At 53.8% G+C, this 15000-nt stretch overlaps 1 protein-coding gene, 1 non-coding gene and 1 pseudogene across 2 annotated transcripts; 2 read left to right on the forward strand and 1 right to left on the reverse strand.

Annotated features, from left to right (window-relative positions):
• Positions 1-784: 784 nt before the first annotated feature.
• Positions 785-2599, reverse strand: LOC139051115 (small subunit ribosomal RNA). Its single transcript, XR_011509244.1, has one exon. It is a non-coding gene; the product is annotated as a small subunit ribosomal RNA (ribosomal RNA).
• A 3654-nt stretch (positions 2600-6253) lies between these two features.
• LOC139050364 (uncharacterized) lies at positions 6254-8783 on the forward strand. The gene has a single exon (XM_070526605.1). It carries the CDS (start codon positions 7536-7538, stop codon positions 8781-8783), a length of 1248 nt encoding a protein of 415 aa, XP_070382706.1. The 5' UTR covers positions 6254-7535.
• Positions 8784-12783: 4000 nt separating this feature from the next.
• On the forward strand, positions 12784-12948 carry LOC139051155 (U2 spliceosomal RNA; annotated as a pseudogene).
• The last annotated feature ends 2052 nt before the right edge of the window (positions 12949-15000 follow it).

Raw genomic sequence — 15000 nt, forward strand, 5'->3', positions numbered from 1 at the left:
TTCGCAGCAACGCCGCCTTTCCCTCGGCGGCGGGCAAATAGCCTGCAGACGTCGTCGCATTGAACCGCGAACTCGACACCTCGCGCGTCACGAGCGGGAGCCGACCGGCAGCCTCCGGCCCTTTCGGGCGCGGTGGAATTTGCCGCGGAGGACGGGAGAGTGCTTTAGGCCACGGTTCCTTCCGTACTTGGCAGCCGCACCCTCAATACCGCCGGTTCCATGACCGACCGAGCGCCGCACCGTTCCTTTAGTACTTGGGCAGCAACAAAGTCGGGTCGTTACTCCACACTCGCCGCAGGAAGCGACCGGCAGCCGCCAGCCTTTTCAGACTCGGCAGCGTTTGCCGCGGAGGACGGGAGAGCGCTCGCACCACGGTTCCGTGTGTACTAAGCGGCAGCGGCATTAGCTCTCGACCGTCATTTCCTTGACCGACCGCACGCTTCGCCGTTCCCCTCGTACTGGGCAAGAGCAGCAGGTCGGGTCGTCTTACTCCCATTCCGCGCAAGAGTGCCGAGGCGGACTTCAGAAAGCCCACCCAGTGTGCGTTACGCCGTTTCTACCCGCGGGCGCGGCCAAGCCAACCGTCCAAGGTTGCAGCCGGCGTCCACTGGGCGCAACAAATTTGGCACGGGGCGCCCTTCGAAATTCGGGCAATCCCCGGCATGTTCGGGTATAGCCGTCCCGGCGTCCAAGCGGGGCCAGCGGCGGAAAGCGTCGGGCGCAGCGAGCTGCTTCACCCACACGGGGTAGAAACAATGGCGCTCGTCACCCTCGAACAATCCGGTAATGATCCTTCCGCAGGTTCACCTACGGAAACCTTGTTACGACTTTTACTTCCTCTAAATGATCAAGTTTGGTCATCTTTCCAACAGACCGGCGCAACCGAAAGGCCGCGCCGGACATCGGTCCGAAGACCTCACTAAATCATTCAATCGGTAGTAGCGACGGGCGGTGTGTACAAAGGGCAGGGACGTAATCAACGCGAGCTTATGACTCGCGCTTACTGGGAATTCCTCGTTCAAGGGGAACAATTGCAAGCCCCTATCCCAATCACGAAAGAAGTTCCACGGGTTACCCAGTCTTTTCAGACAGGGATAAAGACACGCTGCTTCCTTCAGTGTAGCGCGCGTGCGGCCCCGGACATCTAAGGGCATCACAGACCTGTTATTGCTCTGTTTCGTGCGGCTAGGAGCCGCTTGTCCCTCTAAGAAGGTTGTAAGGTGCTGGGAACCCCGCACCTATTTAATAGGCTAGAGTCTCGTTCGTTATCGGAATTAACCAGACAAATCGCTCCACCAACTAAGAACGGCCATGCACCACCATCCACCGAATCAAGAAAGAGCTCTCAATCTGTCAATCCTCCCAGTGTCCGGGCCGGGTAAGTTTTCCCGTGTTGAGTCAAATTAAGCCGCAGGCTCCACTCCTGGTGGTGCCCTTCCGTCAATTCCTTTAAGTTTCAGCTTTGCAACCATACTTCCCCCGGAACCCAAACACTTTGGTTTCCCGGAAGCTGCCCGCCGAGTCATTTGAGTAACTCAGGCGGATCGCTGGTTGGCATCGTTTATGGTCAGAACTAGGGCGGTATCTGATCGCCTTCGAACCTCTGACTTTCGTTCTTGATCAAAGAAAACATTCTTGGCAAATGCTTTCGCAGTAGTTCGTCTTGCGACGGTCCAAGAATTTCACCTCTAGCGCCGCAATACGAATGCCCCCGTCTGTCCCTCTTAATCATTACCTCGTATTCCAAAAACCAACAGAACAGAAACGAGGTCTTGTTCTATTATTCCATGCAAGTTTATTCAGGCGACTCGCCTGCGTTGAGCACTCTAATTTTTTCAAAGTAAAAGCACCGGCCTTCTCGAGGCACACAATGAAGTGCACCAAGAAAGGACCGGCATGATGTTCAGTCCGAGCCGTCGCATCGGGTAGATGCACTACTCGTCTGGAACTGAGATCCAACTACGAGCTTTTTAACCGCAGCAGCTTTAGTATACGCTATTGGAGCTGGAATTACCGCGGCTGCTGGCACCAGACTTGCCCTCCAATTGATCCTCGTTAAAGGATTTAGAGTGTACTCATTTCAATTACGGGGCCTCAAAAGAGTCCCGTATTGTTATTTTTCGTCACTACCTCCCCGTGCCGGGAGTGGGTAATTTGCGCGCCTGCTGCCTTCCTTGGATGTGGTAGCCGTTTCTCAGGCTCCCTCTCCGGAATCGAACCCTGATTCTCCGTTACCCGTAACAACCATGGTAAGCAAGTAACCTACCATCGAAAGTTGATAAGGCAGACACTTGAAAGAAACGTCGCCGGCTCGTGGCCATGCGATCAGCACAAAGTTATCCAGAGTCACCACACAATACGGGCCGAAACCCGATCGATCTTGGTCTAATAAAAGCACCCGTCGCCCAAAGGGCTTCAGGCTCACTGCATGTATTAGCTCTAGAATTGCCACAGTTATCCAAGTAGGAAGAAACGATCTAAGGAACCATAACTGATTTAATGAGCCATTCGCGGTTTCGCCTTATTTCGGCATGTACTTAGACATGCATGGCTTAATCTTTGAGACAAGCATATGATTACTGGCAGGATCAACCAGGTAATCGTTCAACTGCGCGTCCCGCCTGTCAAGCAGGCCGGACGCCGTTTTTGCGATGCCGAGGCCACCTTCAGGCGCCCCAGCACGCTTCGTTCTTGCAAAGAGTAGCACTTTGCACAGTCCGAGACGACGGCGTTCGAGCTCGCTACGGCGCCCTCCCCGAAGGGCCGGGTATCGCCACGCGGCAAGAAGCACGCAACATTCTCGATAGACTGGTTGTGTCGACTCGATCACGGCTTGCAGTTTCTCTTGAGCCCGCAGCACAGGTGGACCGACCGACACTTGCAACGTAGCCGAGACGGCAAAGCCGCCAGGCGACGGGTCACGCCCGCGCCTTCGGCGCTTTCGCATTTGACTCGTCCGAGGACGATGCGGAACACAACTCGATATCGTGGAGAAAGCGTCGTCCGACAACCAGCCCCTAACGCATCAAGCGGATGAGGCTGCAGACGTCAGCTGTGGGATCCATGGGAGCGATACCGGGGACACGCTTGACGGGCACGAAGCCCGCCGCATATCAAACACCCAGGTCGCTTTTGGGGGCGACTGCTCTCTGGGACCCCCATATAATAGCAGCGATAAGTTCCCAAATCTCCATGGGGCCGTACTCGTGCCACTTTCGACGAGCGTTTGGCGAAAATCGTGCCGCCTCGCAGCGCCGCGAGCGAGATGGAAAGCTTACGTCGGCAGCGCAATGCCGAAGTCGTGAAAGCGCAGCGCGTCGACCGAATGCGCGAACGGCAATCTCTCGCCTATGGACAGCGCAGTTTCCAGAACAATCCCCTTTCTGTGCCCCTACGGGGCCACACGCTAGCGCGGCCCTTTCGCCGTTTCCGAGCACGAGTGCGACCGGCGCGGGCGGCGTGCTCGACACCCCGGCTGACGCCGTTTCGGACTTTGTCTCTTCGCGCGCTCGCGCCAACGTCGCGGCAAAACGACGACCTCTGCGCGGTTCTTTCCCGGTTCCCGGCGTGCTATAGTGCAGCCAGCCGGACGGTGACGACGACTCAGTCGCGGCCGTGCGGTGGCTTGTACGCCAAAGTTGCGTGACGGGCGTCGAGCTCCCGCCGCGGCCCGGCTCAGGTGGTTTCGGACTTCTGTCTCTTCCGAGCGCTCGCGTCGTCGTGGGCACGATTCTCGAATGCGGAGCGGTGCGCGGACACCACCACGAACACGCGCAAGCCGAAAACGGCACTACGGTACAACGTCGGCCAGGGCGGTACGGCCCCTTATATGAGCAGCGATAAGTGACCAGACCTCCACGGGGCCGTACTCGTGCGACAAGGCGGCGTACTGCGCCGAGCCGAGCGCCAATATTTGGCCTTGGCACGGCCGATTTGAGCTCTCGCGATCGCCGCGGTACCGCCGCTCACCGATTCAAGGCACGCTAGCGCGGCCCCTTCGCCATTTTTCGAGTAAGAGTGCGAAAAGCGCGCGGCGTGCTCGACGCCCCGGCTGACGTAGTCTCGGACTTAGTCTCGCTCACGCCGCCCCGGCTGACGTCGTCTCGGACTTAGTCGCGCTCACACCGCCCCGGCTCACGTGGTTTCGGACTTCCGTCTCTTCCGAGCGCTCGCGTCGTCGTGGGCACGATTCTCGAGTGCGGAGCGGTGCGCGGACACCACCACGAACACGCGCAAGCCGAAAACGGCACTACGGTACAACGTCGGCCAGGGCGGTACGGCCCCTTATATGAGCAGCGATAAGTGACCAGACCTCCACGGGGCCGTACTCGTGCGACAAGGCGGCGTACTGCGCCGAGCCGAGCGCCAATATTTGGCCTTGGCACGGCCGATTTGAGCTCTCGCGATCGCCGCGGTACCGCCGCTCACCGATTCAAGGCACGCTAGCGCGGCCCCTTCGCCATTTTTCGAGTAAGAGTGCGAAAAGCGCGCGCGGCGTGCTCGACGCCCCGGCTGACGTAGTCTCGGACTTAGTCTCGCTCACGCCGCCCCGGCTGACGTCGTCTCGGACTTAGTCGCGCTCACACCGCCCCGGCTCACGTGGTTTCGGACTTCCGTCTCTTCCGAGCGCTCGCGTCGTCGTGGGCACGATTCTCGAGTGCGGAGCGGTGCGCGGACACCACCACGAACACGCGCAAGCCGAAAACGGCACTACGGTACAACGTCGGCCAGGGCGGTACGGCCCCTTATATGAGCAGCGATAAGTGACCAGACCTCCACGGGGCCGTACTCGTGCGACAAGGCGGCGTACTGCGCCGAGCCGAGCGCTAATATTTGGCCTTGGCACGGCCGATTTGAGCTCTCGCGATCGCCGCGGTACCGCCGCTCACCGATTCAAGGCACGCTAGCGCGGCCCCTTCGCCATTTTTCGAGTAAGAGTGCGAAAAGCGCGCGCGGCGTGCTCGACGCCCCGGCTGACGTAGTCTCGGACTTAGTCTCGCTCACGCCGCCCCGGCTGACGTCGTCTCGGACTTAGTCGCGCTCACACCGCCCCGGCTCACGTGGTTTCGGACTTCCGTCTCTTCCGAGCGCTCGCGTCGTCGTGGGCACGATTCTCGAGTGCGGAGCGGTGCGCGGACACCACCACGAACACGCGCAAGCCGAAAACGGCACTACGGTACAACGTCGGCCAGGGCGGTACGGCCCCTTATAAGAGCAGCGATAAGTGACCAGACCTCCACGGGGCCGTACTCGTGCGACAAGGCGGCGTACTGCGCCGAGCCGAGCGCCAATATTTGGCCTTGGCACGGCCGATTTGAGCTCTCGCGATCGCCGCGGTACCGCCGCTCACCGATTCAAGGCACGCTAGCGCGGCCCCTTCGCCATTTTTCGAGTAAGAGTGGGAAAAGCGCGCGCGGCGTGCTCGACGCCCCGGCTGACGTCGTCTCGGACTTAGTCGACGCCCCGGCTGACGTAGTCTCGGACTTGGTCTCGCTCACGCCGCCCCGGCTGACGTAGTCTCGGACTTAGTCTCGCTCACGCCGCCCCGGCTGACGTCGTCCCGGACTTAGTCGCGCTCACACCGCCCCGGCTCACGTGGCTTCGGACTTGGTCTCTTCGAGCGCTCGCAGCCAGGTCGGGGCCGACGCCGACGTCTGCGTGGGGCTTCAACGATTCCCGGCGCGACGCAATGCAACTGCGCGCAGGATGCCAGCGACTCCGCCGTGGCCGTGCGGCGGTGTACACGCAGAAGTTTCGTGAAGGGGTATCGAGCTCCCGCCGCCCCGGCGGACGTGGTTTCGGACTTTAGCGCTCGCAGCGATCTCGCGGCGATCGCTGACGTCTGCGCGGTTTCAGGTGTGCTACGATGCAGCAGTCTGCCGCACGACAATTTACGGAAGCGAGTGCATTCCGCCCCGGCGGACGCGGCAGCGGACTTTGTGCCTGCGGGAGTGCTCTTGTTGCTGTAAAATTTGAACGGGTGCAGCTGCGCGAAGCAAGTGTACACATTTTCTCTCTCTCTCTCTCTCTCTCTCTGCCCCTGAGGCGACTGTAATTTTAATTTAAATGCAATTGGAGGCGGGAGCAACCTGATGAGAGTAGGCGGACTTCGGCACACCTTGTAGTTTAGAAATTGTTTTCAAGCTTTGAGGACATACACAATCGCGCCATCTGCTTTCCCCGTCTCTTTGGCACTTCATAGTGTGTGCAGCATGCTCTGCATTCCAAAGAAACGCGCCTGTTTCTCCCCCTCTCTCACGTTCTTCTTGTCTTTCTTGCTGCTCTTGTGAGAAGTTGCTATGCTCTTTACTCGCTGTAAAATAGAATGCTTGCGCGAGCCAACAACTTGCGTGTCTTTCTTTTTTTTTTGTTGTTGTTGTTTTTTTCTCTCTTCCCAAGACGTTTCTGCCATTATTCACTAGCTCTCGTTCTTAGTATGCAACGGAGCGTTAGCTCGCGCCATCTACCTTTCTTTCTGTATGGCGAAGGCCGTAGGTTTTCCTCGTTCCGCACACAGATGGCGCGGATGCGTTTTCGCGCCAGTTTCGAACGACCTCGCTGTACACATGTTTCTCATTTAAAAGTTTCAAAGGGGCTTGAGAAAGGGCGTGGTCCTTTTTTCTTGCGCAAGGCTGAGCTTTCCAGCTGTGCTTAAGCTATGCTAGCATGTGTGCGTATATGTGTGTGTGTGTGTGTGTGTGTGTGTGTGTGTGTGCGTGCGCGCGCGCGCGTGCGTGCGCGTGCATATGTGTGCGTGTGTGTGTATACACGCACACGGTAAAGATGATGGGGTAGCGCTATTTCTTTCTTTCTTTCTTTTTTTTTAACAACACCTGTGCTCCACATGGCGATCTTCCTGCCCTCTATGTTTCCGGTTGGAAGGAGTGCGCAGCCTTTTCTATATTTATTTTTTTTTTCCATTCTCTTTCATTCGTACATGAGGCGCGCTACCTAATTCTAGCGGTCGAATCGACACGTTGCAATCCGTCCCGGCCTGTGCCGTATGAAAACTTTCAGTGGGCCTTGCGGTAAATAAAAGGAAATGAGGGAAATGCGCGTAGTGTATTACACTTGCGCACGGGCTTGAAACGAAGGCCTCAAAGAAAGCCGCCTTGAGCGGTCGCATTCAGACGGAAGTAAACATTCCCCTTGCGCGTGTTTTCCGCTCGCCTGTTCCGTTTTCTGCGAGGTTGCCTTCGTTGGTTTTGCCTTGCAAACAAGCTTGCGCTCGGGTCTCGTTTCTACGCGACGGCGTTTCGTTAACAGTGAAAGACTGAGGCGTCGCGAGTTGATTCGCGAGATAGAGAGCATAGAGTCTCTAGACGGGCTGGGTTTTATAAGATTGCCCACGCTGTTGCTGAGGTTACCAATGTCGCCAGGGCACCCGCAAGGCAGTGGTACAATGGAGTGAAGTGAAAGACATCGCTTCTCGGCCTTTTGGCTAAGATCAAAGTGTAGTATCAGGTGGTTTTTCACGTGTGTATCATCAGCCTGGGCACCACGCATTGCGTCGTGGTTGCTTAGGTGAATCAGCCATGGACAGACCAGCGCCTGCCCAACGCCCAACGAAAGCCCAGTGCTTTCTCTTCAATGTACCGGTTTCGACGCCGGTTGACGCCATCATCGACTCCATCGAAGAAGTCGTAGGTGCCGGAGGGTTGCAGTATCTGCAACATCACGGCGGCAACAAGTTCTTGGCAGCTGTCCGCTCCGCGGCCCAGGCAGGCAAGATGGCGGCAAAGGGTTCCCTGCTGCTCGCCAACAAAGTCGTACCGCTGGAACGCATGGGCACTCCAGTGGTTTATGTGACGGTCTACCGTCTTCCACCCTGTGTCAGTGACGACGCCCTGATTGCTGCACTTGCACCATATGGGAAGTGCCGCGGCGTTTCCGACGTCGTTTTCAAGGACAGGACGGACATCAGCAATGGCAGCCGACTGGTCAAGCTCGAGATGGTAAAACCTCCACCGAATTTCATCACGGTGACTGGCTTTCGGGTAATGCTAGAATACAAAGGCATGAAGAGAGTGTGCTCCAAGTGCGGAGCAGAAGGTCATTTTGGAGCCACCTGCACATCAGCTCGATGCGCCCGATGTGCCATTTTCGGCCATATGACTGCAACGTGCAACGCGCCGTGCAGACGTTGTAATGGCGAGCACGCCACTGTTGACTGTGTGTTGCCGCGTTCGTATGCTGCTGCAGTGAAACCAGTGACGCCCGCCCAGCCAGGACCAGGCGAGAATACCTCCGAAGAGGCAGCACAGACGCAAGCCACAGATCAACCAGGAAAAGAAAGTGCCCCAGAGGCGTCGACGCCAGCGTCCCCCGATGCCAGCGACGCTGCTGCTTCTCCCTCAACTGACGAAGAGAGCAACGAGACGCCACCAGCCACAATGGCGTCGTCTGCCACGGAAGACGATGAAGAGCCTACGTTAGACGCCCAGTCTACGCTATCACAGCGGGAACGGCTCCTTGCATGTGCTCCAACACCGAACGCTAGCGGGAACGCGGCTGGACGCCATCGCGGCCTCCCCGAAGTCTCGGCCGGTCCGTCGAGGTTCACGCCGGTTGCCAAGACAACGGCCGTGCTTGCGAGTGGTGCTAGTACAGCGGTGAATGAGAGACGCACGCGCTCGCAAATAGTGTCTGAAGACGCCAAGAGAATGCTCTCTTCAGAGAGCTCTACGTCATCAGAACCAATGGCGACACCCTCCAAGAAATGCAAGAAAATGCCACGAGACACCACTACCATGGACGTTGTCTCCGATCCGGAGACGTACTAACAATGGCGCCCTACACTGCATCTGCTGCCCGTAAGGGCTGCTTTTTCTTTACTCCTCGCTACGAAGCTCAGGCAGTGTTGACGGAACGATGTTTGGCGCAGACATCGCGTTTCCGTCCCTGTGTGAGCGTCTGCAACCTCGTTTTTTTAGTAATCAGCTTGCTTCCGACAAACTTGTGTGAAGAACGTGAACAGTGCCCGTTTCGCTTTCGCCGCTGTGTTACTCCTAAGTCATTGCTGACTTTGCCGTGTTCTGGCTGTTGCACTGATGTACGACGCCGATTCAGTTCGCAACTAGTTGTGGTAAGCCATTTGTCTTAGTCTATTTCGGTACGCAACTAACTCACCATGTATTTGCACATAATGACACTTAACGCACAAGGATTTCGTAGCATAAATAAGCAGAGGGAAGTAATTCATTTTGCTCGCGAGAAAAAAGTCGACCTCCTGTTTCTTCAGGAGTGTAACTTGAGAAATAAGCAGGATGTTAAAAGATTTTGCGATGAGTTTTCTGTTAAAGCTTATTTTTCATATAGCCCCGGGAGATGTCGCGGTGTAGGAGTGGTGGTTTTTCGTAGGGTGCTTCTACATGGAAGTCACCGCCTTTTTGACTTGGAAGGTCGTGTAATAGCTTTTGATTTTTTCTGGGGTGAGAGGAAAGTTCGGGCATTGAATGTCTATGGACCCGCCGTATGGTCAGACCGCAATGATTTCTTTGCGAGACTCTCCCCCTTTTTGTTAGACAACCACCCATTCTTTATCGTTGGTGATTTCAACTGTGTGCTCGACCCCATGCGCGACTCACGAGGGCCACGACAATACGCTTCCAACGCGCACGCAACTGAATTATCTCGTATAGTGAAAGAATACAATTTATCGGATGCCTGGGTCCATATGCATGGCGGAAGTTTTGGCGCCACATGGCAGCAAAGGCAATCGCAATGTCGTCTAGATCGAATGTATTTCCCCCCTGAATTAACAACGCAAATTGTCCAGTGCAGCATCCTCGATCTCCCCGCGGACGCCGGGCACATTTCAGATCATCGCCCTTTCGCTGTCATATTGAACCTCGAGGGAAGGCCAGGTGAACGCACTGACATGTGGAGACTAGACATTGCTTCTTTGCGTGACCAGGCGACTCTAACCGAATTAAAAGCGTCAGTAGCTACAGCAGTTTGCGATTGTGAATGCAATATCGAAGCGTGGGACACTTTAAAGGAAAGGTGGCGGTCAGTATGCATAGCAGCTAGCAGGAAACGGAAAAGAAAAGAGACCGAGCAGCTTTGTGAGTGCCTGAGAAGGATAAGAATAGTACGAGACGGTAACTCCCAAACACAGTTAATCCGCGAATACCTAGATCTTCAGCGTGAACGCTACCATAGACTTCTGAGCTGGTACTCTCGCACCTCTGCAAAGGCGTGGATGACCAACAGACCAATTTCCGACCCTGAGGTACTGCGGCTGGCTAGTGCGTCCAGCAGAAGGCAGAATGGCAGCTCTTTCATTGAAAGAGTTATAATAGAAGATGGCACAGAGAGTGGTGCGAGGCGAGATATCGAAAGAATTTTTTGGAACTGGTTCTCAGACGCATTTTCATCGGAAAAGATTTATGATGCAGAGCTCTTGAGTGAAGAAATTTCAGACTTTTGCGCTAACCTACCTCAAGTAGAAGATACAGAAGGCCAGAATTTATTGTCTCCAACAAATCTGCAAGAAGTTTTTGATGTTATACGATCTATGAACAGCGGATCAACACCCGGTCCAGATGGCTTACCAGTCGAATTTTACCGATCTTGCTGGGAGGAAGTAGGCACTGCCTTAGTGTCGCTCCTTAACGGCATTCTTGCACGGGAAGGTATTCCTAAATCGTTTAATCGGGGTCGCGTAATGCTCTTGCCAAAGCCAGACTCCAACCTTGCAGAACCCTCATCCTGGAGGCCTATAACGCTGCTCAACACAGACTATAAAATATTGACAACCCTTCTTGTAAATCGCATGAAAATATTATTGCCGGAAATAGTCAGTGTACATCAAACATGTTCCGTGCCGGGTCGGAGTATATTTTCATCTCTCAACTTAACACGTGATATCATAGAATACACAACAGCGCGTGAAGCTTCAGGAGTATTAGTAAGCTTGGACCAAGCCAAAGCGTTCGACCGCTTAGAACACCAGTACTTATTTGAGGTTTTACGATGCTATAACTTCCCTGACGAGTTTGTAGACATCCTGCGGATGTTGTATTCACGAACAACAGCTGAGCTACTGCTTAACAGCATTTTAACACCTAGATTTGATGTGACAAGGGGAGTGCGGCAGGGTTGTCCTTTGTCACCCATATTGTTTGTGCTTGCGATTGACCCGTTGTTGAGGCGGTTTAACGAGAGCTCGCTCATAAGAGGTCTTCCTATGCCGGGATCCGGGTGCATAAAAGTATCGGCGTATGCGGATGACATCACTTTGTTTTTACGGGATGGGGACAGTCTAGTAGAGGTATTTCGTATTTATAATCAATATGCTTCACTGTCAGGGGGCAAAATAAATATGAGAAAATGTGAAGCATTAAATTTAGGTCGCGGCGAAATAACGCTACCTGGGGACATTAAACAGACCGATCATATGCAAATATTAGGTATCAAATTTTGTACAAGTGGTGTTTCACCTCACACGTGGCGAGAAATTGTCAGCTCCATTAAAGAACAGTCAGAAGCAGTGACTGCGTCGCCACTGCCGCTGGCAGAAAGGGCTTTCTTCATTAAGAACGTATTGTGCAGTAAACTGTGGTTTGCTGCAAGGGTAGCTCTCCCGCCGTCACCAACAGTTCGAGTAGTAAACTCACTTATTTTCTCATGGTTCTGGCTAAACAAGTCGCAATACGTAGCGCAGCAATTTTTGCGTCTGCCAAAATCCAGTGGAGGATGGAGCTTGCCGTGCATAGTTACATTCGGTAGGCTGTTGTGCACTAAGTGTACATGTGATCTACTTGATGATGATGAGTACCCTGGTAAGCCACTGCTCCTTTATTGGCTGGGCCATTACCGTCGAACGCTTATGCCGCAGAGTACAGGCAACTTGCTCCCGACGGCGGTAACGCCGGCACCGCAGTATGCGGCGGCTGCGCGCTTGCAAAGCCAGCTTGTACAACTAAGAATCACAAAGTGGCGTGCGACACCAGTTTCCAGGCTTTGTGAAATGTTGTGTGAGACGGCTGTACCTCCACGGACAGCTACTACACAAACATGGACAGCTGTGCTTTCACCTGATTTGCCCTCTCAGGTGAAGGACTTTCATTGGCAATATCAGTGGGGCATTCTACCTACAAAAGACAGGCTTAAACGCTGGCATATGGTAGCTAATGATAAATGCATATATTGCGCACAAACAGAGACCAACGCGCATGTAGTAAAGGACTGCGTTGTGGCACGCACCTTCTGGAAGCTAGTTGCAAGAATGTTCGGAATATCCATCGTGCGGCCACCACAGCGCCGAGATCGGTTTGCGAGTCTCGTCTACTACAGCGCTAGCTACATTTTGTGGTGCTTCCGTAACATCGCAGAACGATCTCGACAGACAAATAGAGCAATGTACCCCAGATTGCGGAAACTACGGGTGTTAATATGGGGTCATCTTGAAGAACAGTTGTTCAAACTCGGTGAAGTCGAGTTTCTTCGCCGCTGGTCTACGCGGTACATAACCGTCTCCCGAGGCAAAGTCTCTCTACAGCCAGAATAATGCTCAATTCGGTTGCCTGAGTTCAGGCTGTGTCAGTATGTGCCCCGAGTATCTTTCATAAATTCGAGGCCGACAATGCTTTTGCGTGGATGTGGTAATGAGTTTTGTTGTTGTTGTGTGTGGCAAAGCCAGTGACAAGAAGACGCCATTTATTATTTTATTTGTTAATCTTTTTTGTTTACATCAAGTATGATGTATTACATGTGATGTACCTCATACTGTACTCTTCGTTCCTACCACTGTTGTAAGTGTGCCTACGGGTGAATAAATTTCCTTTTCAATCTGTTCTTATCAGCTTAATATCTGATACGGGTTCTATATGGACCCACGATATTAAACCTATTTTTGGAAGTTGGCGGAGTGCTTGATGCCTGCTTCACCTCCGCCGCAGGTCGGCCCGGTATTGCACTACCTCCGGGATCGGCCCCCGCTCACTTAGGTGAGACTTCATTCAATCAAAATGAAGAACACAAGCTCGAAGCGAGCACTCACGTGACACGCACCATTCCCATACTATACGCAACGATGCCGGTGTTTCTGAACGATTGTCTGCTGTAATGAGCTACTTGGGGGGGGGGGGAAGGGTGATTAGCCGTGGGTTTTGCAATCAATGTAAGTCCCACTCAAAGCCAACACTGCATTTTGGAGTTCACTATCGCTTTGATCCGTAAACGACAGCAAGCTCGCCCTGCGAAAATCCGCTGCCCTAGTGGAAGAAAGGTTCCCTATGAAACAAAAATGGAGTGCCCGATTTCCGGCAACATTTTCGCTGCAGTGGGACCGAGCGCCTCGAAAACAAACTTGTCGTATGGCCAAGTGTGGCGAAATATATTCAAGGGTTCAGAGGTGCCTCAGCTTTCCAACCTGTATGTTATGAATACCTGTTGCTACCTTTTCGTCATCATCATCCTGCTGGCTACGACCACTGCAGGGCAAAGACCTCTCCCATAATTCTCCAAGCACCCCGGTCACGTGTAAGCCCGGTCACGGTCGCCGTCTAGTGCCTGCGCCCTTCCTAATCTAATCTGCCCTCCTAAATTTCCGCCACCCCGTGCTACGCTTCCCTTCTCTTGGAATTCAGTCGGTAACCCTTAATTGATGATCTTCCCCCCACATTGCATGCCCTGCGCACGCCCATTTCTTTTTCTTGGTTTAAACTAAGGTGTCATTAGCTCGCGTTTGTTCGCTCACCCCCCGAATCTGCTCTATTCTTATCCCCCGTAGCGCTACACCCATCATTCTTCTTTCCAAAGCTCGTCGCGTCGCCCTCAGTTACCCTTCGGTAATCCTTAAGGTCCTTCGTTGCGGCACTCGTGGCATCTTTCTCATTTAAATAAGGCTATTTCGTTCAGTTTTGGGGGAAAACTCAATGAGCTAGGCGCGATTGTGTCCCCGGCGCCGCTCTCAACAAGATGGCGGCGCCCAGGCTTTTTGCCTGGTGGTTCGGCTTGACGCAGAACACGCCTGCAGGGCAGTGAAGCCGCATTGAAGGGGCAACGAGCGGCGCAGTGAAGCGCATGCTCGGGCGAAAAACGCGAACATCAGCCAAAAATACAACCAAATGGCCAAATACGAATTTCCGTTATGGGAAATTGGAGTTCAGTTGGCGCGTTGCGCTCGCCTAAGGTAAAGAACATAAATGCGAGTGCCACATCAGCCAAGTCAATGCTGAGGATCGCGTATCATTTCTTATTTTTTTTTTCCCCTTGCCTCCTGGCCTGCGTGGCCCTAGCGCGCATGCCCACGAAAGTAATGCAATAAGGAAAACGCGAAATCATGCGGTGACGGCTGTATCATATCTATTGTGCGTGCTTTGTTCTTTTTGGACTACAGTGGTGTGCGTTATGAGAAAGTTTCAGTGACCAGCGAACCTATATTTAGAACCACATTTACGGTTACTGCTACAAGCTGCGGGTAGGTGTTTTTTTTTTCTTTCTTTCTTTTTTTCGCTACCAACGATGGGTTATCGCAACCGCGATCGGTTGTGCTAGACGCGTTCTTGCCAAACGTTGGCTCTATACGCGACCCGTGACTCGTGGTCGGCACATTCAAGCAGTCCATTGCAAACCGTTCCAAGAAGAAGGATGCTAGCTCCACGTTCCGCCGGGAGCGCTAGTTCGAAGATTGTACTTTTAGACCCTCGAGGAAGCACCGCCATCCCACGTTTTCTATAACGCGCTAAGATTCAGAGCGACAGCGACCACTTGTCTTCGTCAATATCTCGGACACACTTTTTTTTTTTTTTCTTTAATCCAGATCGTCAGACGAGCCCGCGTTCACGCGCACTCGCTCTCTCCGATAAGCAGGGTAGCTCGGTTGGGGTGTTGTAGGGCCTCGCGCATGCGCTGCTGAGTTCGTCGCTTCGCCGGCCGGTCGACGCTGGCGCGGTACTGGTAATCAACTTCGACGGGCATGGTGAAACGTCACTGTGAAACGTCACGACTAGCAATGCAATGTGTTTGCGAGCAATCGGAGAAATGAGAGAG

This window comes from Dermacentor albipictus, chromosome 10 (assembly GCF_038994185.2).
Source record: "Dermacentor albipictus isolate Rhodes 1998 colony chromosome 10, USDA_Dalb.pri_finalv2, whole genome shotgun sequence".
NCBI classification, from domain to species: domain Eukaryota; kingdom Metazoa; phylum Arthropoda; class Arachnida; order Ixodida; family Ixodidae; genus Dermacentor; species Dermacentor albipictus.

Bases quoted from the DNA above. Each gene is read 5' to 3' on its own strand.
- LOC139050364 (XM_070526605.1), top strand. From the start codon at position 7,536: ATGGACAGACCAGCGCCTGCCCAACGCCCAACGAAAGCCCAGTGCTTT.